Below are 26,289 nucleotides of genomic sequence, written 5' to 3' on the forward strand. Positions count from 1 at the left end.
TTCGGGAGTGGTCTCAGTTTGAAATAATCGACTGTACTTATAGGGTGCTGGTTCTGTACTTAAAAAAAAACAATACAGCCACTGCACCTGTATTGAACACGTCACTAAGTTCTGTTAATTCTACCTTCTCGAGGCCACTGCTTTTTACACGATAGAAAACATAAGCAATAGTCTTTACTTTTTCACTGGTATCTTCCTTGTCTTGAACGTTGCCCCAGTACATAAGAAAACCTTGACTTAGCCGAGAGATAAATTAGACTGCAATTATTACATGGGATTCTCCACGTGCCTTGATTCTCCATTGCTGTGTTACAGATGCCCCCCAAATTTGTCAGTGTAAAACAACAAAAGCAGCTTATCGGGGTGGTTCTGACTCGGGGCCCAATCTCATGGACCGTGAGATCACGACCCGAGCCGAAATCAGAGTTGGACACTTACCTGACCGAGCCAGGTACCCCATGCGGGCGTACGTTAAAACCGCACAGTCTGATTTCTGAAAGTTTGTCACCTTGAGCATTAGAATTACAAGTCTGCTCCGAGGCCATCCTTTTCCTGGTCCCCATACGTGAACTTCTCTCAGTGGCATAATGACAGCCATAATCTGGCGGAGGTTGAGGAATTTAGGGTATGCACAGTCTGCAGCTTCTGCAGTCTTCTCAGGAGCCAATAGCCCTGGGACTTGCACTTGCTGAGGATGTTCTGTGTGGGGCTGACAGTGGCAGACAGATCCAGAGGATGGAGCTGTGAGTTGGGGCTGTTTGCTGTCAACAGGACTATGTGAGCTTGAGGTGGACGTGCGGTCCAGTGTTGGGCTCCTTTCCTGTGACATCCTGTGTCTTTGTCCTCACCACACATACCTTCGGTTTCTGTCCCACCCCTGTGTTAACAGGTGCATGATAGGTATGGGTATGTCCGACCTCCACAATTGACTGTAAGCCCCTCCAGGGCAGAGAGGAAGTTGTCTTGATGACTTTTGTGTTCTTCTTGTTTGCTAGCACAGTGCGTGAACATGATGTGCTCATCACATTTTCGTTGAATAAACAGAAGGTCGAAGTAGAGAACTGAGAGAGAGAGAGAAAGAGAGAGAGAGAGAGCACACGCACAAGAAACTAGGAGAGGTAGGGGTGCCTGGGTGGCTCAGTCGGTTTTAAGCATCCGATTCTTGATTTTGGCTCAGGTTTTGATCTCACGGGTTTGTGGGATCGAGCCCCGTGTCAGGCTCTGTGCTGACGGTGTGGAATCTGCTTGGGATTCTTTCTCTTCCTCTCTCTCTCTCTCTCTCTCTGCCCCTCCCCTGCTCATGCATTCTCTGTCTCAAAAATAAACAAGTAAACATAAAAAAAAAAGTTAGGAGAGGGGGCAGCAGTGTGAGGCAGGGGACCCATCAAGGGAGTGAAGAGGGGAGCAAGTTTAGAGAGTAGGAATCAGGGTGGAAAAGGCAGAGCTGAAGAGGACAGGAATAAGGGATGAGGTCAGGGACGAGAGGAGATTTAAAACGAGGCATGAAATAGGATCTTGGCTCGTAACCAAAGCAAGAGCAGGCAGGAGTGGGAAGATTAACGGTTATCTGCTGTGTAGTGGGCACAGCGGGGGCACTTTCTGTACGTTACCTTATTTAATTTCACTTCGAGTCGAAGTAAGCTCTATGCCCAACACAGGGCTGGAACCCATGACCCTGAGATCAAGAGTATCTATCTCTCAATGGAGCCAGCCAGGCGCTACAAGCTTACTTACTTTTTTAAAGCAACTGAAGTTAATTGATCTCTGTGAAACTTACATATTTCAGTGCATAAAGATACTGATCATCCCTTTACACCAGGGAGTGTTTACTGTGATCCTGAAAAGTTTACGGGTAATAGTTTGAACTATAAATACACTGCAGAATATAGAAGGTAAACACATAAATTAATTTAGGGGCAAATGACGAAGATGTGCAAGTCCCTGACCTAGGTCTTATCCTTGTCCGCTTGAATGGCTGGTGTATGTGATACCTGGGCTCACTGGAGATGTGTGAGAAAGAATCCTATTTCCTAACACAGCTGTCCCCTTTTGGGAGTGAGATCAGCCGCCATTGTGGAGATTAAGGGGCAAAATGTACAAAGTTACCTTCTCCGAGCAGATTCACAGGAGAAAAGGTCAATTCTAGTAGCTTACTTTGAGTTGGGATTTGAGGTTTATTTTATCACAGGAGCAAATTTGACAGATTATGTATATGATATGGGTAGGCACGGAAATTTGGTAACCACTTATACACCGTTTATACGAGCAGGTGTCTGAGCTGGAAACCACACCATCTTAAGCATGAACCTTTGGAATACCACCTGTTCAGAAGCGGGGACTTCCGCTCTGCCACCCATCCGGGACTTGGGCTCCTTATCTTGTTTTAGGCCTTCAGGAAGAATTAGGCAACGAAGCGGAAAAGAAAAACACACGTCAAGGGCATAGGATCATCCCCGTTGGGCAATACCGACACAAAAGCAATGGATGAACATTCACAGGAAGAGACCCTGAGCGTCGCGAGGATACCTCCGGTTGTTCGGCCTCACCTCTTCTGTGCCTGTGCTTTCTCTGCATTGCACGGTCCAGCTCCACATAATACGTTCGTGGTCCTAAGCCGCCTTGGTTAAATATTTAATTCTACCAGAGTCATACCCAGGGACCGAAATGTCATGCGTAGGTTTTATGAAAGTCATAAAATGCTTCAGAAGGTCCCATTTGCTCGGCTTGGAACCCATTGCATCTGATAAATGAGTCACACACCTGATCATGTGTTTCCTTACAGAACTACGATGGCTGCTGATCGGTATGCACACTTATTATTTAGAGGAAACAGAGATAAGAAGTTTTTGCTGAAGATCTAAAACTCATGTGTAAAAACTGTTTTTATAGAGTAGCATTGTCTTTCCTCCTCCCCTGCCCCATAGCCTCAGAGGGAGGTGAAATTTCCTTTGACAGCTGCTTGTAAATAGTAAGTGTTCAATAAAGGCCCTCTCTTCTTTTCATCTCCCAACTGTTGCCTGCATATTACGTAAGAGTGTCCTTTTCACATCTCCCAGCTCCCATATGTGCAGCTACATATGCCTTTGTGAGTTTGCGCAAATATAACTTGTAGGTTTTTATTACGACAAAAGAAGGCTTATTTATTTTAGAAATACAGAAACCTAGATTCCTAAGCTTGTGATTTTATTTTATTTTTTTTTTATTTTATTTTTTTTTAATTTTTTTTTTTTCAACATTTTTTATTTATTTTGGGGACAGAGAGAGACAGAGCATGAATGGGGGAGGGGCAGAGAGAGAGGGAGACACAGAATCGGAAACAGGCTCCAGGCTCCGAGCCATCAGCCCAGAGCCTGACACGGGGCTCGAACTCACCGACCGCGAGATCATGACCTGGTTGAAGTCGGACGCTTAACTGACTGCGCCACCCAGGTGCCCCCTTAAGCTTGTGATTTTAAATTTTTCTTAGGGTTTTTTTTTTTTTGGCATTTCTACAGAAATTGAATTTCCAGACAAAAATATTTAATGTTTCAAAAGGAAGAAATGTAGATAATCATAAAGTTATCCGGTATCCAGAGATAATCACTGCTAATGTCCTTTCGATGGCTTTCTCTATGCATATATGCATAATAGGTATTTATTGAAAATTGATTGTATCGTATATGAGCGAAGCTAACTGCTAAAGCAACCTGCCGTTTTCAGTGGGAAGAAACAGTACGGGTCTGTTTCCAGCTCACTGTCCTGGCAAGGTCAGTAGGTGATGGTGAAGCGGGCAGGATGAGGTAGGGATGCTCCCTTCCTCTACATTCCTTTTACAGAGTTTTTCCCCTTCTTGCCTTCAGGATTTTCTCCGGTGAGCCAGGGGAAGAGAATGGAGGGAGGGTGAATGGGAGGGTCTTATGGGCCAGGTCTGGAAAATGCACACATCATATCCGTGCACATTCCGCTGGCCAGAACCTAGTCACGTGACCACCTAACTGCAAGGAATGCTGGGAAATGTAGTCTGAGTGGAAAAGGCAAACAGCTTGTTGACCACCTTGCTTATTTCTAACTCAGTTGTATAAGCCAGTTTTTTTTTTTTTTTAAAAGTTTAATTTTTAGAGAGAGAGGGCATGAGCAGGGGAGGCGGGAGAGAGAGAGAATCCCAAGCAGACAAGCACCGTCAGCACAGAGCCCGATTCAGGGCTCAAACCCATAAGCCATGAGATCATGACGTGCGCCGAAGTCAGACCTTTAGCCAACTGAGCCACCCAAGGTACTCCTTGTGTAACCCATTTTTGAAACTTTCTTTTATAAACCAAGTTGTTTATTTGCAACATGGGCACCTCTCCATCTCAGTCCTGTGGGAACCCCTCCCATCTCTTGCCAGATCTCTTCCTGATTGGTCTGTTTTTGTTCTTGTTCCCCTGTAGTCTGATCTTGCACAGCAAACCAAGGTGGTCTTTTAAAAATTCAAGTCAAAGGGCACCTGGGTGGCTTAGCCGGTTGAGCGTCTGGGTCATGATCTCATGGTCCATGAGTTTGAGCCCCGTGTCAGGCTTTCTGCTGACCGTGCATAGCCTGCTTACAATTTCCCTCTCTCTCTCTCTCTCTCTCTCTCTCTCTCTGCCCTTCCTGCATGCTCTCTCTCTCCCCCCCAAAATAAAGAAATAAACTTAAAAAAAATCAGTTATTAAAAAGTCAACTGTTGTCACTCCCCTGCTTAAAACTTTCCAGAGATGATTGGAATAATGCTTTCTATGGAAGCTGACCTTTCAGGTTTCTGGCCCCTCTATACCACTCCCTCCACTCTTGCCTCTCCCTTCAATGCCAGACCTGCTCCCCAAGGCCTTGGGACTTGCTGTCACCTCTGCATGAAAATCCCCACCACCTGCATCACCCTCTGTCTCCTTTGGGTTCAGCTCAGGTGTCTGCTCTCCAGAGATGCCTTTCCCGACCAGCAGCCTTTAACCTCCTTCCCCTGTTCCTCTACTTAGTTACTTTTTATTTAGCTCCCATCGTGTCGCCAAAGCACTTACCGCCATCAGGAATTCTTGCTTGTTTGCGATATATATTTATATTCTGTCTGCCTTCTGGATTGTAGGTTCCTTGAGGCAGGAACTCTGTCTGGCTCCTGTCTATACCCACAGATAATATGTCTGGCACATAGTGGGTACTTAGTAAACATTCGTGGAATGAGTGAAGGTCGTGACAGAATCTTACGCATTAAAAAATTTTTTTTTAATGTTTTATTTTTGACAGAGAGAGAGAGAGAGAGAGAGCACAAGTCGGGGAGGGGCGGAGAGAGAGGGAGACACAAAATCCGAAGCAGGCTGCAGGCTCTGAGCTGTCAGCACAGAGCCCGACACGGGGCTCAAACTCATGGACTGCAAGATGATGACCTGAGCCGAAGCCAGACGCTCAACCGACTGAGCCACCTAGGCGCCCCATAATCTTACACGTTTTTAATGACGGTATTGTAGCTCATCGCTTGGGATTGCCATGCACATCCCTGCTTTTGAGGGACTTCTGCATTTTTTTCCCTGATTAAAAGTGATCTTTCGGTGACTATTCTTTTAGTTCTTTTCTTGGTTCGTTCCATGCACAGATCTGTGCTTATTTTCTTGGGATTGATTCCTAAATGAGCATTTGTTTACCGAAAAGGGTGTGAGTACAAAATTTATAAGTGTATGTTATGTATTACCCTTTGTCCTTCAGACCCCCAATTTGTGTCCCCATGTAGTTGAGAGCCCTTGTAAACAGTGTACTTTCAAGAACACTAGAGAGATGGGTGGGACAGGGTGGGGGTAGGGCGGTTTGTCTGTATTGCTGTGTCCTTAGATCTCTGAACAGGCACTTGTGCTTAATGAATAAATCAGTTTCCATAAGAAAAAAATTCTAGTTATTCCTTTAGTGAAGTTTATTCTTATTCATTTATTCCTATAAATGTTCCCTGACTTTAAAGTGTATGCTTTTGGAAAGTAGGTCTGCCCAGTGTAAGAACATTCACCCAGTGTTGATATAAACCTAGGGGAACCGGGTGTAAGTTGGGCTTATATCTTAGTCCTTAGAATCCAGACAGGATGCAGTTTTGAGCCCCCTGTCAAGTCGGTGGAAAGTTCAGGACACTGCTCAGGATTTTTGAGAATCCCAGGGGCTGTGAGACAGAGACAGTTTCTCACCAGAATTCTTGTCTTTTGCTCTGTGACTGACTGAATGTTGGTTTCCATCCAAGACCCAGTTCCTGGTTTATCTTCCCCAGCTCAGTCCAAGTGCAAGCCTACCGCTCTACCTGAGCTGGTGGTGGAGGTCGTCTCTGCCTCGGAGACCAGATGCACTGTCTCCTTCGGCCGACACCCAGCGCTGGCCCTGGAGACTTAGCACTTGGCCTTGACAGTGTCCGCCTTCCGTGGGTTCCAAACGAGGTCCGCTCTCTGCCCAGTGGTGTCGGGGGAGAATTGCTGTTGGAAGTCTTTGTCGAGGGGGGGCGGGGAGGGCAGAGAACTGGGATGGGGGGGAGGGGAGGCAGGGAGGCAGAAAAAGTGTGCTCCTCTCAGCTGTTCCCCGTCCTTATTTCTTGGAAGTGGTTCCTCATTCCCTGGCAGGTAAAATCTCAAGCCCTTAGCCAAGGATTTTCTTCTTACCCATGATTGTCAGTTGGTGTGCACTCGTGGGCCGTGAACTCTTCCCAGGTGTCCCGTGAACACTACAGAGGTGCTAACTGAATTTTGATCCATGCGTGCAAAATGCTTCCGCTGTGGTATTCCTCGAGTCGAGCAGGGAGAGATGCCATTGGCATTGGGGGTGCCACATGCCCTGAGAAACCAGAGAGCCTCAGGCTAGATAACCCCTGTGCTGACAAAGAATCCTTGATGGCTGGTCTGTGATGTGAGCGTAAGAGAGGAGGGTCAGGGCAGTCAGTGCCTGCTTGGGGGAACCGAGGGAAGGGCACTTGACCCTTGAGGGGCACTTGACGGGGAGGCTTTGGTAAGCACTCGGAGACACTGCTGTGCTGTCGCAAGGTCCCTGGCTTGTCTCTGTCCTCTCGCGAAGCCTGCCAAGCACATGAAACCCAAACTTGAGTGCAGTTCTCATTTCAGAGGGGGTCCTAAGCACACACACGTTGAGCAACCTTTTTTTTTTTTTTTAAACCCGATTGTATCTCTCTGCGGTGTATGTGTGTCTGGGGCAGCCGTGTGTCAGGAGTAGATGGGTTGGAGGGATGGAGAATCCTGGTTCCAGCACGGTCCCCGTGGCACACACGCACACCCAGTGTGCCCCTAATTGGCCAGGGCTCCTCGTCCTCCTCTCTCCGGCTTTTATTTTACCCTGCCTCCTTGGACGTCGTGTACGTAAGCTTTCGGATTTTCTTTCCTTCACCCAGGTCATGACTGAGCACACGGATAGATGACTTTCTCTGTTGCCCCTCGCTGCCCGTGTCCCCAGGGGCTCCAGCCCTGGCATTTCCCCTCCTCGCCCTTCCCGGGCATGTGCTTCTGCATCTCTAGCCGTAACCACCGACTGTGGCTCTACAACCACCAACTGCGATCGCTCCCCAGTCTGACCCCACCAGACGTCTCTCCCGTTTTCTTTGTTCTCCCCCCACCCGGTTGTTTCACAGACGCCTTGGACTCGACTTTTTCCTGCCTTTCAGTTCATGTTGACACTCAGTGACCCAAAGCCAAAACTTGGGAATAGTCCTAGACTTCTGCCTACCCTCCCCCTTTACCCCCCACAAGCCATCTCCTTTCGCCAGAGCGTCTTAGCCCCTAACTACTTCTCCAGACTGTGCCTTTGGGCTTGGGGCCATCTCAGGGTCCTGCACTGTTGGCCTGGCCATCCCCCTTAGGAGACCTGGAGCATATTCGTGTCCATATTTCAAGACCTTGTTCAACGGCCAGTGCGACAGGAACTGCTTAGGACATGTTGGGATGAATGACTATGCCGGTGAAGGAATGAATGAGGGATTTCTGAGATGGGTTGAGTAGACTTCCATTTAGGGTGATGCTTTTTGTTTTTTGTTTTTGTTTTCGTTTTCGCTTTTTATTGGGGCCAAAGGATTATTTTCGCTTGTTCGTACCAACGTTGTGATCCTGTAATTTTGAGGAAATATTGTACAACATGAAATTTCTCTCTGTCTTGGGCCACTCACACAAATGTATAAACTTCCACGGAGGAATTATTTATTAAATTTACAGTACCCTAAAGCACCTGGGCATTTATCTAGGTGATTTCAAATGTGCGTTTATGTTCTTGGTACCACCGGGACATCTTTCACTGGCCCGCATCTTTGAGCTGCATGATGTAGTTTGAATTAAACTTAGGCTTAATTAATCCGAATGCTCTAAATTTCTAGGGTCATAGGATTTTAAGTCTGGACTGTGACCTTTTGAACTTCAGCGTAAGGAGGAATCACCTGTGCTTGAGTCGATTGGTGCTGTGTCCCAGTACGGGTCTAAAGAGGAAATCATTACCTTTGGATATTGGGTGAGACAGTGACCCATTGAAGGTCCATTTCTTAAACTTTTTAAATTTTTTTTCCCTCCAACAGGGCGAGTCACGTATTCTCAGAGTGAAGGTTGTTTCTGGAATTGATCTCGCCAAAAAGGACATCTTTGGGGCCAGGTATGTTTGCTTTGTGTTTGTTTGGTTTTTGGTGTTTTGGGTTTTTTTTTTTTTTTTTGTAGGCTTCTGACGAGTTCGGCAAGCACTTTCCAGACTCAGGTGTGCATCAGAGTTACCTGGAAGCCTTAAAAGAGCTGGGCCCCACCTCCCGAGTTTCTGATGGAGTAGGTGATGCTGACACAGCCAGTCCAGAGACCGTATTTTGTGCAGGTTCCTAGCCCTCCTTACGGATTGATTTCCTGGGGGAGCTGGATTCTGATGTCTGTTTTTCTCAGTAGAAAAATAAAGCTTGGGAACATGTATTCATTGTAATACATTCCTTTAAAAAAGAAATCCCAATGTATTCATATTAATACATTCCTTTGAAAACATCCCAAATTTAGGGAGACGTGAAGGTGTTGTTTTGTTCCTAGTAGAACTGGGTATTCTTTGGCATGTTATAATCAGAATTGAGAGATTTGCTGATGGGGGTGAATTTGGTGATTTCTGTGCCTTTTCTGGAAGCACCAGCAGCCTGGTCTGTCTGGGTCTTAACTTTTTCATTTTGAGTATTGTGCCTGATGATCCTGAGTCTTGAAATCAGCTCTTTTGTTCCTTTGCTCTCTGTAGTGTGTTGGGTGGAGTTATTGGACTAGCAGCAGAATGAGGTTAGAGCCATTTAGACCTGGGATTTGAACCAGATTTGGGGGAACAAAGACCTTTGGAACTTCAGACATAGAGGAGACACTAGAGACGTTCCAGTGCGACTTGTCTGTTCTGTGGTTGACACGACTTTATCCAGAAAGGTTACTGCTTGCCCAGGTCTCACGTGCCTGTAGTGCTGGAACAGGCCCCCTGCCCCCTGCTCTGTTCACGATGGGGACCCTGTGAGGTTGAGCCATGAGGGCTATGGTGGCTTCTGGGGACAGTTAATTGTGGCCAGAGTCCTCGCGTTAGAACATTCATTTCAGGGGCCCCTGGGTGGCTCAGTCGGTTAAGCGTCCGACTCTTGGTTTCGGCTCAGGTCATGATCTCATGGTTTGTGAGTTCGAGCCCTGCGTCAGGCCCTGCGCTGACAGTGTGGGGACTGCTTGGGATTCTCTCTGCCTCTCTGCCCCTCCCCGGTGTGCTCTCTTTCTCTCTCTCTCTCTCAAATAAACTTAAAAAAGAAAAAAAAAGAAATTTATTAAAAAAAAAAATTTCATTTCATCCTGTCAGCCCCCCCGCTTGTTGCCCACAGTCACCTTCTGGCCTCAGGACCTCAGTGTGACACTGGCGACTCTTGTAACAAGACCTCGTTCTGTCCAGCTCACCTCATCTTCCTGCTCGCCCAGCACAAGCCCTTCCCTGCCATTGGTGGGCAAACCTCTTTACTTCCCGTCCTATCTTCATGTCCGTTTTTAGTTTTTCCCATCCCGTGACGTTAACTACAGTAGCAACTAGAGAAGTTGTTAAAAATACATAAAGTTGATGCAAGGATAATATCTGTGAAATCTTTAAAAAAAAATTCTTTTAAGTGTTTATTTATTTTTGACAGAGAGAGAGAGAGAGAGGGAGAGAGAGACAGAGCATGAGCAGGGGAGGGGCAGAGAGAGAGGGAGACACAGAAGCGGAAGCAGGCTCCAGGCTCCGAGCTGACAGCACGGAGCCCGACGCGGGGCTCGAACTCACAGACCGCGAGATCATCACCTGAGCCAAAGTCGGCACTCAACCGACTGAACCACCCAGGCGCCCCTCATGAAATCTTTTTCAAAACATCCCCATGCTTCTGTGTGCCTCAGATGCCTAATGGAGGGTTAGCTATCTGAGCCGTCACGCCAACCTCGCGCACACGCACTGACACCTGCCCAGTCGCTGGTGGTGTGGGAGGGAAACACATCTCACCTGCGGGCCCCTTCTCACCTGACCATGGAGTCGCACCGAGTGGTTGCCCTTGTGCCTGGGTGAACGCTCTAATATTTGGCTTGTCTGTGTCTTACTAGATTAGAAACCCGTAGGAGACTGAGACCTCTCACTTTGATTGCTGACCCTCCAGAACCCCAAGAACAAGACTGGGCAAATTGCCTTTTAACTGAAAGACTTGCACGCTGACCAGTAAACTGCGCTCTTACGTCAACAATGTCTGCTGCTCTCACTCTTTCCCATACATGTTATATAGTTTGGAAGGGCAAGAGGTTGGGTTTGGAAAATGTCAGCGACGTTCATTTTGATTGTTTTTGTTTTGTTTTTACCAAAGCCCTGCATAAAAAAAAAAAAAAATGAAATGGATTCAGATTGCGTTTCTCAGCCTGTTAAGAGGATCTGAGGTTAAAAATTGCTAGTGCGATGAGGCTTCAAATCTTAGAAGAGCCAGACGCACCCGAGCCTGGAATTTTTACCTTTTATATGAAAAGAGGCGGCATTGTTTCTTAGCAGCGGGGTAAAAGGAATTACGGGGAATACCTCAAGATGTGCATTGGAAATCCAGTGCTGATAACTCCTCTCCTTGCGTGGTTTGATCTGCAGTTGCCTGTGGAATAAAGTCCCAGGCTCCCGTTAAGGTGTAGGATTCAAGTCCTTTTGTGACGGCTCATGCCAACCTGTCTGGTCCGGTTTGCCCCTTACTTCGGCCCCACCCCTGTCTGTCCAGATTTATCAGATTTGACTGCTCTTTCTGATGGCAGGTTAATACTCTTCCTGACGAATGACAAAAGTTGAGCCACTGGATGAGCCATTGGACTAGATGACTGTTCGGGTCTGTCTAAAACCTGAAATCGATTGGCTGAATACTTCTTAAGGGCAGATTGCAAGAACTGCCCATTGTATTTGATAGCGGCTGACCAAGCTCTTAGAATTGTTAAGTGAATGCCGTAAGGTAATTTGATTTAGAAGAGATGCACTTTGCTACGTAAGATCTTAAGGTTTTGTTTTGTTTTTTTTAAACTGAGAATATTGATAAGTTTCAAACTATATTCTTCAGGTAAGCTTGTATCTCAGGCTCTCTAACTTTTTGTCATAGGCTTAAGTAGTAACTGAATAGGGTCATTTTAATACAAGTTTTAGGTCCACCTTCCCCCTTTTCCTCCTTGGTTGTGATCAGTCTTCGTTTGAGGTTACTTAGAATCATCTAAAACCGTAAAGTGGATCCTTAAAATTGAGCTATGCTGGCTAAGACAAACTCACTGTAGAATTTCCTACGGAAGATTTCGAGACTCTCGTTTCTGTGTTTTGTGCATGGAACTCTTAGCGTCAAGTTATACCTGTGGAGGTCGCGGTCATGTTTTTCTTTTGACTCAAAACGTAGAACACACACGAACCCAAGGGCATTGGAGAGATGCGGCAAAAAATCCTTGTCTGCTAGTGACTGAGACTGATGGGGACTTACTGCCACGGTGTGATAGCTCTGTGACGCCACCTCGCCTCAGTTGTCTATATTTAAGTTGTTAACATTTGGCTACATGGGCCCCATCAATTTGTTTTAATCGAAGCATTCGAAAGTGAATTCTAGACATCATGACATCCAGCCCCTAAATACATCAGCCTGCATCTCGAAGAAAGCAGCGCATTCCTTTATAGCCACAATGCAATTTTCACAAAATTACCAGTAATTGCCTAAAGGACTCTTGTCACCTTTTCCATTCCCTGAATCCCCCCAGCTGTCCCTACAATGCCTTTTCCAACTGGGCCGTTTGAGAGCAGAATTGAACGGAGAACTCTGCGTTGCGTTCAGTTGTTAGGTCTCTTAAAATCCGGTTCCTATAGGATCCTTTTCCCCTTTTCCGTTTTTAAATGAACCTGAAATCGTCAGCCGGTTGTCTCATCACATTTGATTGTTTCCTGTTGTAGCATTTAGTGTCCTTCTCCTGGGTTTCCTGTATATGAGCAGTTGCATGGAAAGGCTCGATCAAATTCGGTGTCCACACTGGGGACGGCAGTGGGATGTTGTCTGCTGAGGAGGAACACGGCATCTGGTTATCCTATCACCAGTGGTGCTAAAATAAAAAGGAACCCGGGTTTAATGTGGGGCCAGTCTGTTTCGTCCACTGTCACTACTTTTTCCCCCAGGTGACCGGCAAGAAATGGGTGAGCGATGTTTTGGCTTATACACTGTATACATGTAAATTTTAGCTATTAATTCACCTTCTCCAAATAATTAGGATTTTTTTTTTTTGCCTTTTTTTTTTTTTTTTAAACCTTGTACAAAATAAGTTTCATTTTACTCAGTGGGGAGACCCTGAGGCTCCAGGTACCTTGAGAGCCCCCTCGGTATACTGTAAGGACTTCGAGAACATCATTAGGCCAGAACTGGCCAACTGTTGGTCCCTGTGGACTAGACTGAACTCACACATGTGCTTATGAAGGGTCCAGGGAACACTAAAGGCAAGTAAAAATCCCGAGCCAGCATTTGGGAGATTTCGTATCAAAAATCCAGATTCCCAAGGTTTCTGGAAAATCTCGGCAGTCTAGACAACACGAGGTGGCACAGCTGGAGCCATCTGCTGGATACACTCTTAAATGGGGCCGTGACCTTTCGGCCCCCCCAAGGAGCCCACATCTGTCGTATTCTGTGCAGCTGGCCGCCTCCACTGGCATAACGAGGGCCCTTGAGGGACAGGCCCGTGTTTGGTTTTGACCCCCGCGCTGCTGGTCTGGAGCACGTAAAGCTGGTTGTCCCCCCACCCTTCCCCCGTGGCACACGCACCTCCTTAGGTGGGTACAGGGCACCTGATGCTCTGCGGAGACCGCGTCTGTGATGCGCGGGTGCGGTGGAAATGCGCCTCGTCCCCGGGCCTGTTTCAGCAGCCTTAGCTCTCTGGGGCACCTCTGAGAATCACAGCGTCAACACTCACGGCCTCTGGGCCGAAAAGTATTTGCCTTAAAACCCCTGCACCTAAGAGCTCACACGGTTACTCTTGTGAGAGCCGCAGAGAATGTCCCTCCCGACCACCCCAGAACCCTGCTGGGACTTGCCGGGATCTCCCCCTCCCCCTCCCCCACAAAAAACCTCCTCTTGCCCTGTGACAAGGACACAGCTCTTCGTGCGTCCGGGTTTACCTCCTGGTCTCCCGAGCGCACGGATATACGCGACGTCCCTATGAAGTATGTCAGGGGTGGCCCGCACGCCATTCGGGCCACGCGGTTTCCCAGAGGGAAACGTCAGAAGTGGCAAATGGGTCGGCGTGCAGGGCCGGCCTGTTTGTGTTCTGCGTTAGGCCCTAAGGCTTGCTCTGCCGCAGCCAGTGTCATAATATTATTTCGAATGATCTCGAATCACCGAAAAGGCCGTGCTGTGCAGGGAACGTCTTCGATAATTTAAAACGATATCTGTATAAACTGGTCTTTGTGCCACCCCAGTTCTGGTAAACGGAGGAGCGAACCCGACGGGCCACACTTACGTACCATTCTCTGATGTGTTCGTGTGGATCTCTCATTCAGCATTTCCTGCTTTGTCTTCACTCTTTTTTTTTTTTTTTTAATTTATCAATTTATTTCGAGAAAGAACACGAGCAGGGGAGGGGCAGAAAGAGAGAGAATCTCAAGCAGGCTCCTGGCTGTCAGTGCAGAGCCTGACGCCAGGCTCGAACTCACAAACTGCAAGATCATGACCTGAGTGGGAATTGAGTCAGAGGCTTAACCAGCTGAGCCACCCAGACGGCCCTGCCTTCACTCCTGACGCACGAATATGTTAGTCCCGTCAAAGGAGACTTCGCTCTGCCCAAAGGTCCGACAGAGTGCAAGGGAAAGTTGCAGGACACCTTGCCCTTGTTGCTGTCGGAGTCCAGACTGATGCTGTCTGGTCACTGAGTCTGGATAAGGCAGAAAATTGGATGTGTTTCAGGAAGATGAGGGGCACGCAGCACAGAGTAGAGGCTTGATCAATTTTATTCATCTGGTCAGAGTGGAGCCTGAGAAAACTGAATGATTAAAGCTGCTGAAGAGCCATGGGCAGTGTTTTCATCAGCCGATGTAATCGCAGGGGGTGCCTCCGGGGATTGGTGAAGTGATGTCTGCGGATGTGGGTGTGTTGGGGGCGGGGGCTGCCCCTTCCTCGCTCCTCCTCCCAGCAGCCCACCCCTCCTTACTCCTTCCTCTTCGCATGCCTTCTGCCCTCACCCTGGTTCCTTCACCCTTGCTTTATCCCAAGGCATTCTAGATTTGTCTCACCGTTTTCCTTTTTGGGGGGAGGTAGGAGAGAGTGTAAGGAGCTAAAGTATAAGGGAGGCAACGTGCCAACGTGAGTCAGAAATGAAAGCAGTTCTGAGTATGTAAAACAGTGAAGAAAATCCGTATTTTTCAAAAGTTGAACTTAACAGCCAGGCCTTCAGAAAACAGAAGGTACCGTGTGAGGGGAGGTCCGGCGTTGGGATGGCCGAGGGTCTCCACTACCATTGCCTCACCAAACGAGTGGGAGAGGTCCCTCTGTCAGTCAGTGGTTCCCATGTTCTAGGCAGCGAAGGCGGCTGGCCAACCCATCCTCGGTGGCTGGGCCTCGGAGAGGCCTGAGAACAGTGGTCTCCAGGCCCACTCTGCATCTTCGTTGACAAAAATGCTGTTACTGAAGGTGAAAATACTCTGGTATAATACCTAAGAGTTATGCTTTAAACAATGGATACATCTCTCTGGAATCCCCAAGTGTTAGATTTCTCAGATCCAAATCTCCTGTGTTGTAATACTTCATCGTCTAAGAAACATTGTCTTAGATTTCATTAATTTCTCCTTATTATAGAAACATTGGGGGGGGGACCTGGAAGGTAAGCTTTTTAAGATGGGGGACACATGTGAGCTGGCAGGTTCTTACGTGGGAAGTAGAGCCTTCTCTAAGTACTGTAGGTGGTTATCTAAATTGGGGGCTAGCACCCTTTTTCTGCAAAGGGCCAGATAGAAAAGAGCTTAGGCTCAGTAGGACTTTCTGTCCCTGAGATAGCACAGAGTATAGGATGGGCGTGGCTGTCTGCCAGTGGCCCACGGGCCCCAGTTTGCCAACCCCTGAGAGCATAAGCTATTGATTCTCTACAATATATATATATTTAGAACTGGGAGTGCCAGTGTTATTTGGTCATGATTTTCAGATTAAACTGTTACATAGAGCTGCTGGTTAGTCAGTGACAGACAGGAATTGAGCCAGTATTGACTTCTTGGGCGCGGAGGAGTGGGGTTTCTAGATATAGCAGGAGTTTTTGTTTTTGTTTTTGTTTTTCTCCTCTCTTCAAGGGGAAGCATGCGTACAATATAGCTTATGGAACTTTTTAGAGAGACATTGTGGATTTTGAAATCTACAAGTGACTACAATTGTAAAAATGTTTTTTTTGTCCTAGAGAAAATGATTCTTACTGCTTTGTGTATACATACGTGAATAATGAAGTTGAGTTTATATCAAGCAAATATGCAGTCACATAATTTCAATTAGCATATTGCAATAAAAATACTGCCTCTTCTTCCCCGGAATATTTTTTAGACTTAGGACCTTAGTGCAAGTAATGTTTAATAAGGAATCTGCAGTGCGTAACTCCTCAGTAAATTATTAAAAGAACTGGCATTTCTACTGTATATTATCAACACAAGTGATATAAACTATGCCTTGCCCCTTAATGAGCGTGTCCCGGCATTCCTTCTGGCGTGCGGACAGGAACAGGTAGCGAATGTTTCAAGGGTGGTTTGCATTTCTTCCCTTCCTTGTTCGAGGTACACTGTTGTGCTTCCCTTTTGAAGGACTGATCATTGTTTCAAGCCTGTTATTTTTAGATGCTTGAAATTAAGCATTCATGGTCAGAAAATAGAGAAGCATTCGGAAGAAATGCTACATTTCAAGTTTGGAGGCAACTGGTTGGGAAATCAAAATGGGGTGAATCTTAACACTTGATCACAGTTTCTTCTTTCTTCCTTTTTTTTTTTTTTTTTTTTTTTTTTTTGCTAGTGAGAAAATGGTAGTGTTGGGTGTGTATATTCTCCATCTCTGACTTGTGGACTCTTGGGAGTTCATTGTGAACAGCGGTTTCAATTTTGTTGAAGTGATTTTAAATTGTATCTAGACAGTCGAGACTGTAAAAAAGAGCAATTTACAAATTCCTTTCTTCCAGAATGCATTCCTGGCTCCTCGTAGCATGATTTTATTTGGTTATTTAGTAGAGTCAAACCATCTTGTCCTAGAAATCAGATTTGAGTGACTAGTGAGGCCATGTAAGTCAGGACCTTTTGTTTGCCCTGACGCTGCTTCTCGGCCTGGAATGTCAAAGTATTATATTTGAAATTGTTCTTTGTCTGGAACGATCTGTCTTAGCTGGTGGCTCCACCGATTCCCTAAGCATCGGAGCTAGGGAGCTGGGACGTGTCCCTGGTTCTCCTGCCTCCCAGCCGTCCCCAGCCTGGTCTCAGTGGTTGGGTAGGGGACTTCCCCAGTGGTGTTCACATCTGCCCGCTTCCTCCCATCCCCCCTCCCATACGCAGAATTCATTCTGCTCCTGGCAGAACCCTTCGGTGATCAGTCATTGCTGTGGATTAAGGTCCCAGCTGCTTAACCTTGACAGAAGCACTCTCTGTGTGCCTCTCCCGCGCATCTCTTGGCCTTGACCTTCCCAAGCAGCCGTGCTGAGTCCCGTAGTTGCCCTCAGAGGCCACACTCCTCCTCCTCTGTGCCTTTGCTGGTGCCCAGAACGACCACCTTCTCCCTCTTTTGCACAGCTGGCTTGTTCTTGTCCTTCACACCAGAGCCCCCCACCCCCCACCCCCGACCCCGTGAGCTCACCCCCAGGCAGCTCTCCCTGCCTCTGCCCACTTGGGTCAGATCTCGTGGCTCTTGGCTTTGCTTACTCACCCTGTGCAGCTGCCCACGGGTGCACTGAGCATGTGGTGTTGGGACTTTCCTCTGGACCTTTACCTCTGTACCCTGCTGTGGTCCCACATTGGCCCAGGGCCGCCAAATCCATGACTGCCATTGCCTCCTCTCCGCATGCACTTGGCAAACTGTTGCACGTTGCTCTCAGCCCCTTGGCTCTTGGCACCCTCCCTGCCACTAGGCTGAGTTTATTTTTCCTGCTTGTGTATTCTCTGGGTGGTTTATACACACCCGTATTTCCCCTACCCTCTCATTTCACCTCTTGTTTATCTTATTCTGTCTGTATTTTTAAGGTCCTCTTTCTTTACAGTATGCAGATTTACAGTATGAAATTTTACGAATCTAAAAATTCTCAATTAGCACACATATGTTATATCCAGCTCCTTCTTACTTTAAAGTGGCAACAAATGCTTTAGACTTTAAGGAATTCCTCATCCTTAACTCCTCAGTCCACGTGAAGTTCACTGGAGGAGACGAACCGTGAGCATCCCTGACCGTGACAGGCTACATGGAGGGCTCTTCCTGTGTCCACAGGGATGTATTGGGGAGTTAGAGCTCCCTCTGCTGGCCATATCTTCAGGTGCATTTTCATTCTGGACTGTAAAAATGGTATTCACATCTGATAATCCTTTGGAGTTCTTTTTCTTTTAAAAATTTTTAAACGTTTATTTATTTTTGAGAGAGACAGAGCCAACGCGGGGGAAGGACAGAGCCAGAGGGAGACACAGAATCCGAAGCAGGCTGTAGGCTCCGATCTGTCGGCAGAGCCCGATGTGGGGCTCGAACCCACGAACTGTAAGATCATCATCTGAGCCTAAGTCGGACACTTAACCAACTGAGCCACTCAGGCACCCCTTTGGCGTTCTTTTAAGTTTTCTGATTTTTATTTATTTTATTTATTTAAACATTTTTATTTTTTTTTATTTTTTATTTTTTTTAAATTTTTTTTTTCAACGTTTATTTATTTTTGAGACAGACAGAGACAGAGCATGAACGGGGAGGGGCAGAGAGAGAGGGAGACACAGAATCGGAAACAGGCTCCAGGCTCCGAGCCATCAGCCCAGAGCCTGACGCGGGGCTCGAACTCACGGACCGCGAGATCGTGACCTGGCTGAAGTCGGACACTGAACCGACGGCGCCACCCAGGCGCCCCCATTTTTATTTTTGAGATAATTTTCTGATTTTTAAATCAGAATTGTCTGATTTTTGAAATTAACCCACATCTTTGCTTTAGCAGGTGTTGAAGTCATTCTCAAATAGTTACACACAGGAAAGGATGATTTCACTTTAAGCAATTCCGACTTTTTACATAGTTTTAAAGTAGGCAGTTGAGTAGCATTTCCCGCTTTAACTTTATAGCCCCCTTTTCCCTTTCCTTGCCAAATAATTTCCTAAACTTGTAGCATCATCAAAATAAAATGCTACAAATTGCAAAGGAATAAATAACTGATACTGGGAAGAAAGGAAATTCTTCCAGTGAGGGGTACTGTATTCCACTATGGAATAGACAGCATTCATAGAGAAAATGAATTACAACGCATTTTTAGCTTCACACTTTGAAGGATCAGAACTTCAGCACTCTGTTTTCTTTAAGAAAGGAATTTCCAGGGGGTGCCTGGGTGGTTCAGTAGGTTACGCGTCCGACTCTTGATTTCGGCTCAGGTCAAGATCTCACAGTTTCTGTGTTGGAACCCTGCACTGGGCTCTGTGCTGAAAGCGTGGAGCCTGCTTGGGATTCTCCCTTTCCCTCTCTCTCTGCCCCTCGCCCCCATCCTTGGGCACACGTGTGTGCTTGCTCTCTGTCTTTCAAAAATAAATAAAATAAGAAAGGGATTTCCAGGCTGACATTGTTAATATAGAAAAATTATTTTATTAAAAAAATTTTTTTAACGTTCATTTATATTTTGAGAGAGAGACAGAATGTGAGTGGGTTAGGGGCAGACAGAGAGGGAGACAGAGAATCCAAAGCAAGCTCCAGGCTTCGAGCTGTCAGCACAGAGCCCGACGTGGCGCTCGAACTCACTAGCTGTGAGATCATGACCTGAGCTGAAGTCGGACGCCCAACCGACTGAGCCACCCAGACGCCCCTAGAAAAATTATTTTAAATGGTACCTATATCCATGTTAATAATGGGAAACAGGTATAGATCATCTCAAAAATATTTGTGTTTGGCTTTGGAACTGAGAAAAACACACTTTGCAATATAATTTGGAGGTTGTTTAGAAGTTTTTAGCACTACAGAGAAGTTACTAGAGCAACTCATGACATGAAAAACACATTCAGAAAACATGAGAGAAGTTAAATTTTTTTTTCTTGTTCTGGAGCTAATTTCCTCTTTTCCTCTCTTCTGGAGCTAATTTCTTTAAGTTTATTTATTTATTTTGAGAGAGAGTGAGTGAGCGAGCAGGGGAGGGGCAGAGAGAGAGAGGGGGAGAGAGAGAACCCCAAGCAGGCTCCACATTGTCACTGCAGAACCCAACATGGGGCTTGAACTCGGGGACCGTGAGATCACAACCTGAGCCAGAGTTGGACGCTCAACTGACTGAGCCACCCAGGTACCACCGCCCCCCCCCTCCCCAGGACTAAATTTGTAATGATGCACCCATACAGCGTTAGTTTTCAGATTGGTAATAACCCCGAAAGAACAGGACCGGCACTTGAAAATATTTTTTTAAATGCAACAGTGACACATTCGCACTCAGGTATGCTTGGAGGTTTTGGTTTTTGTTTTGTGTTTGTGTGTGTGTGTTTATGTTTTGATAACATTCTGTCAGGGGCAGGGGAAAGAGTCTAAAGTTGTCGCGGGCAGTCTGCCCACGTTTCAGCAAAGGACTTACTTAAACAGAGTCAGGGGGGTTCAGACACCCACAGAGGAAAAAGGCGTGCGTAGGTCATTTCTCTACTCATTTTCCAGTAACATTCTTCTCTCCCTTTGCCGTTTCTTAAGGTCTGTAGCCAACTGGCAGGAAACAAAAGCCAGAGGAAAGCTGTTGATGCTCTCAGTGGGACAGAAGAAATGGGAGCCACCAGGGAGAAAAGTTAGGGAGAAAAATGTCAGTTTGGGAGGATTTTAAAATTGTTTATTTTCTTTTCAGTTGAAGACCTTGAGATTCATTCTCGGAGCTGTTAGGACTGTCCCTGTGAGATCATGTTTTCATGTGACCGTCCCTGATAATTTGTATTCTACAAACACAAGGCCCTACTGTTTTTTCTGGGCACCTCCCCCTGAACAAAACCAGCCTCGGAAGCAGGCAGGTGAAGAAACCGGGAATCCAAAAACCCTCTCAGCTGAGAAGAAGATGCTATTGAAATGGACTGGTACTTCCTCACCACCTTAGGGGTAGAAAGCCCGAGAAACATGATGGCAGCTCCCCTGGTTACAGAGAGAGAGAGAGAGAGATGGTCAGCAGACCTGATGACGTTGACCATGGTTATCACCAGGGACGCTTTCATCCCCACGGTTCACGCCCTCGCCCAGCTTTCCCTCCGGCCTTTCTCTTGCCTCATTGTATCCTCTTGGGCATTTGTGGAGACTCTGAGGCTCGGATCTCAGAGTATACCAGACTGTCCCAAATAACAGGATGGCAAAGGAAGTGTGGCTGTGCCTCGAGGAGGTTATACGTACTGTGAGGGCCTGACATCGGGTGGAAATATTAAGAACGTCCGTATCGAAGAGAACAGCTTGAGAGTCCATTGAAGAGATGGGCCTATTGTGTTCCCTCTGTACCCCCCCCAAAAAGAAACCCAGCACTGCGCATGGGCAGCACATCAGAGGTCGTTTTCCAGTATAATAGTGAGAAAGGCTGATGTGAGCGCTTTTGTTTACTTTTAAATTTGCATGTTTAAGTGATCCGGAAAATGATGCATGTTTATTGTGGAAATCTCAGTAGAACTGCAAGAGGCAGGAAATAAAAGCCCTTTTTGTTGGGCCTCCCGAACCCCGCCCCCACGACGGACCAACCGTGGCAGTTTGAGCATAGCAACCGCCCCTCCTCCCACCCTGTGAAATTTTTTGTGCGTGTGTGTCACAGGGGGGCACAGATTCACGCTGTGCGGTTTTACTAACTGTAAAGTCCACAGTGCACTGTGGAAAGGTTTCCAGCTCGTCCTGTGTATCTCTGTCGATCTTTTCTGCGGCCAGGTGGAGTTTGCGAATGCTGGAAAGATGATGCTGTGCTCAAGGGCAGATCGCTTCCCCCCCCCCGCCCCGCTCAGGCCCCAGTGCAGACAGGACTTGGCTTGAAAGATGACCTCCTAGTTCCTTTGGGCCCAGGTGACTTCAATGGCCTTGATTGCCGCAGGTGAACATGTGCAGCTCTGACCTTGAGTCTTTGGTTACTTTTTGAGCTCCTAAGTGTTCCACGCACTCAGGAGAAGAACTTAGGGTCCCTGCTTGCTCGAATTCCATGCCTTCCACCTGTTGAGTCTTGGGCCAGCTGCAGAGGAAGCCACTTTGAAAGATGTCCCCCTGTCCTTCGTGCCGGGACCCCCCCCACCCCTGCCATGGGAGACCTGGCCGGAGGAAGCTTACTGCGTGACCGTGCTCCTCGTTATAAATAACGCTCCAGATGGAGGTCGCCTGTACTGTGCGACATCCGTGGTTCCAGCAGGTGCCCAGACAGGTGTGCTTATGTTGGGAGTGGGCCCGTATCGGCGGCAGCGTCTTACAGCGCACTCTAGGCTGGTGGGTGCCATCGCCTGTGCCCTGAGCCACAGCTCCTCGCCTGCAGGACGCCCCCTTGCTGGCAGCTCTTGCTCCAGCACCTTCTCCAGGTGACCGAGCGCTCGCGTGGAGTCTCTCTACTGCACTCGGGGGCCTGTTACCCACAGCTGGCTGTTCCTGGTACCTGCGGGCATCCTTTAAGATCACTCCTTCAGTTTTGCTTAGGCTCACTTAGGCTCGCCAAAGCATCTTTTAACCTAAAAATCTGTGTGTTGTGGTTTGGTTTTTTTTTTTTTTTGTTTGAAAAATATTTTACTTCCACCCTTAGCCCTTTTCACTCATGTCAACTTCCGATGTCAAGAGAAATCCCAAGTTCATTTATAGAAGGACATTCGCTGTAAAAGCAGGAACAGCTGCCTAAAGGAGGTAGGCCTGTGTGTCGCGGCCTTCAGGATCGCGTGTGTCAGGAGGAGGCGTGTCCCTGTTGTCTCAGGAGCTGCCATCTTGTGGAGTGGCCTCCTGTGGGAAGGAGGGCCTGAGGTGTCCTAGCTGGCTCCCCTTCTCACAGGGCTTTCCTGCTCTTGGTTTCTCACTCGCAGCCTTCTAGGGGGGGTTTGAATATGGAGCTGAGGGCCTTGCTGGAGGTGTTGCCAGGATGATCTTGGGCCCATGGGGTGGTGGTTCAAGAAGTTTCCTAGAGGAGCTGGGTCAGTTTTTAAAGTGCCTCTGGAGGAGTGACATAGTGTATTCCAGAAACGTTTTTCGTGGAGTCTTGTGTTTTTTTGTTTTTGTTTTTGTTTTTGTTTTTTTTTTGAGTACAAGAAGGTGTTCTTTGGCCAAGCCCTGCTCACCCTTCTCCCGAAGGGCACCTTGCTGGAGAGACAGGGTTGGGTTCCATGTTTGCGTACGGTTTATTTAGTGCCGTTGGTGCCAATCACTGATTGCCCTTAGTGGTGGCCGTTGTTCTCAAGGCACTTGCATTAGAGGGCAGTGTGGGGGTTCAGCGAGGAGCACAGGTTCATGGGAGATGCCCCCGGAAAGGTTAGGGAGGCCTTGACTGTGATAGGACGCGGGGTGAGATCAGACGCATCTGTGGCCCAGATGAGGCTCCCTTCCCTGTGAGTTTCTGCTACCGAGCTCGGAGTGAGCAAGGGTCTCTGGAACCGCATTTCAAAAAGCGCCTAGTATCTTTCCTACAACCAACATGTTAAAACTGACAATGTCCGGGGTACCTGGCTGGCTCGATCGGGGGGCCATGCGACTATTGACATCGGGGTTGTGAGTTCGAGCTCCACATTGGGTGCAGAGATTACTTAATAAAAATTAAAAAGGAACAGTGTCCACAAACCTCAGGAGTTTTTAAAAATTTACAGTCTCGTCTCGACAAAAAAATGAGCGAAGGTAGGAATAACCAGATTGATAAATTTGTCTCAAAAGATGTAGGGATGGCAGAAAACATGCCGTGAAGTTCAAAAGGGGGCATGCTGGGGGAAATGCCAGTTTCCATCACAGAGAAAGAGCTAATTTCCTTAATGTGTAATGGTCTACAAATCAATAGAAAGACCAATAAGCTGATTGCAAAATGATCAGAGGGTACAGGAATTTCAGGGAGAAGGGAATATCAGTGATGAAACGTGGCAACAGTTAACCTCACCGATAATAAAAGAAACAGCAAGTTAGAAAATCCACTGAAACACCATTTTCAAAGATCATGTTGCCAAAGATTAAATTTTTTTTTTTTAATTTTTTTTTTCAACGTTTATTTATTTTTGGGACAGAGAGAGACAGAGCATGAACGGGCGAGGGGCAGAGAGAGAGGGAGACACAGAAACGGAAACAGGCTCCAGGCTCTGAGCCATCAGCCCAGAGCCTGACGCGGGGCTCGAACTCCCGGACCGCGAGATCGTGACCTGGCTGAAGTCGGACGCTTAACCGACTGCGCCACCCAGGAGCCCCGCCAAAGATTAAATTTTTAATAGCACACATAGTCAATAAATAATACCGTAATGACATATGTGGTGATGGATGGAAGTACACGGATGATGGTGAGCTCTGAGTATCGTATAAAGATGTTGGATCGCTGTGTTATCCACCTGAAACTAACCCAACACTGTGTGTCAACTTCAATTTGAAAAAATTCAATAGCGTGGTACGTGGACAGGGATGTGAGCAAATGGCTAGCTTTAAACCATTAGAGGACGTGTGGGTGGTCGAGCCTCTAGCAATTTAGGAAAATGTACCAACATGACTGATGCCTGTCACCCAGAGACCAGCCTTCCCGATTCTGTCCATTTCTCCAACAGACACACATGCACCTGTGTGAAGTGACAGGCATACAGAATAGGCGTTCCCCGCTGATGCAGTCAGAAAAGATGCGGAGTAACAGAAACGTTCCTGACACCAGCTGGATCCTGGGCTGGGACAACAGCATTGATTCTGTTCCTCCCGCCTTCTCTCTCCCCTCTGCTGCTTGTTCTGCTGGTTCTATTCCCAGCCAGGTTTTCTGTTTGATGGCCGCCTTGAGTTTTCATTCTCAGCAGAGAGAGGACGACCCTGGGCAAAGTTTGGGGCTTGCCTTTTATTGGGTCACCCCTGACCTGTGGACAGGGGAATGGAATGTCCTCGATGTTGACCGGTAGCATTGACCGGTAGTGGAGCAACTCTCTCATTTACATTAAAAGACAAGCTCCAGGGGCGCCTGGGTGGCTCAGTCGGTTAAGCGTCCGACTTCAGCTCAGGTCACGATCTCACGGTCCGTGAGTTCGAGCCCCGAGTCGGGCTCTGGGCTGCTGGCTCAGAGCCCGGAGCCTGCTTCTGATTCTGTGTCTCCCTCTCTCTCTGCCCCTCCCCCGTTCATGCTCTGTCTCTCTCTGTCTCAAAAATAAATAAACGTTAAAAAAAAAGACAAGCTCCAGCTCTGTGACTCACCGCCCCTCCCGCCTGCCTTTCCGCTTGAGGTTCCCCAGTAGAACTTTGTCCCGCGTTAACCACCATTTTCAAAGGAAGCAGCGGAGTTTGAGACCTACTGTGTTTTTGAGACGCTGCAATTTTGTATGTTAAGGTGAAATCATAATCACCACGTCAGTCTCAGGAGGTGTTATCTGCCTCCCCCCCCCCCCCCCAATGAGAAACACTGAGGATCAGAAGGGGTGAGGCCCCTTGCCTGAGGGCACAGCGGGTAAATGGCAGAGCTGGGGCTGGACCAGAGTGTGCTGGTAGAGATTGCCTCCCTGCCTGGGAAGCATCTGGGGGGGGGGGGCAGTGTTTACAGCCCCCTGCCCCTGGTGACTGGAATAAGCAGCCAGAGCTGGGACCCACTGGTTCACACCACCAGAAAATGATGACGTTGCACTAATGGTTTTCATGCAGTAAAAGGCTCCGATCCCTGGTGCTCTCCTTTCAGGCTGAGAATTCTCACTCCCACTGCCAGGCTTGTCTTCACGCAAGAGCCCGATCTCTGAGATCAGCTTGGGAAGAATTTAAGCAGCAGACAGTGGCCAGGATCCCACCCCCCATCCCCCCATGTAGGAAGGACGGGCAGAGCGCCTGGTGCCTTCAGGGTTCTAGAAAGCACCCCATCCCCTGTCTCTGGCCGATGGGCCTTCATTGGTCAGCAGTAGTTGGTTTCCCATGAGGTGGCTCTAGAAGGGCCTGAGAAACCAGGAGGAACTTTGGGGGACTGGTTTGTTTTCATCTTCTGCCCACTGGCTTTTTGCCCTCATTCCTCAGAAAAGTTGCCCAACCAGATTGGGGAGCTGGGGGCGGTGGGGGCAGGAACGAAGCAGAGAGCTGCACAAGTGGTAGGGGGCTTGAGAAGGAGGGTTAGGAAGGAAGAAACCTCCTCTCTTCAGGTTCTTGGAAATCAGAAAAGGAATAAATAAGAAATTCAACATTAAAAACCTGTGATTAGGATTTGGGTTCCGTCACTTCATTACAAATGAACATTGTACTTCATATTTTTCGCAGCAGAGTAACGTACGGAAGGCGGGACCACTTTTGTTTTCCTTCGTGTGTGCCATGAGATTTCTGTGTTCTCTTAAGTACATTTTTTTTTAATTTTTTTTTTTTAACGTTCATTTATTTTTGAGACAGAGAGACAGAGCATGAACGGGGGAGGGGCAGAGAGAGAGGGAGACACAGAATCGGAAGCAGGCTCCGGGCTCTGAGCCATCAGCCCAGAGCCTGACGAGGGGCTCGAACTCACGGACCGTGAGATCGTGACCTGAGCTGAAGT

The 26,289-nt window shown here is 47.5% G+C and overlaps 1 protein-coding gene across 4 annotated transcripts in view; it reads left to right on the forward strand.

The window, feature by feature from the left end:
• The window catches only part of NEDD4L (NEDD4 like E3 ubiquitin protein ligase), a 341,323-nt gene that overhangs the window by 99,034 nt on the left and 216,000 nt on the right, over positions 1-26,289 (forward strand). For all 4 annotated transcript variants that reach the window (XM_047827471.1, XM_047827472.1, XM_047827475.1 and 1 more), the window contains exon 2: positions 8,528-8,601. In XM_047827471.1, the coding sequence (XP_047683427.1) occupies positions 8,528-8,601 (74 nt within the window). The remainder of the gene's footprint in view (positions 1-8,527; positions 8,602-26,289) is intronic.

This window comes from Prionailurus viverrinus, chromosome D3 (genome assembly GCF_022837055.1).
Source record: "Prionailurus viverrinus isolate Anna chromosome D3, UM_Priviv_1.0, whole genome shotgun sequence".
Lineage (NCBI taxonomy): Eukaryota > Metazoa > Chordata > Mammalia > Carnivora > Felidae > Prionailurus > Prionailurus viverrinus.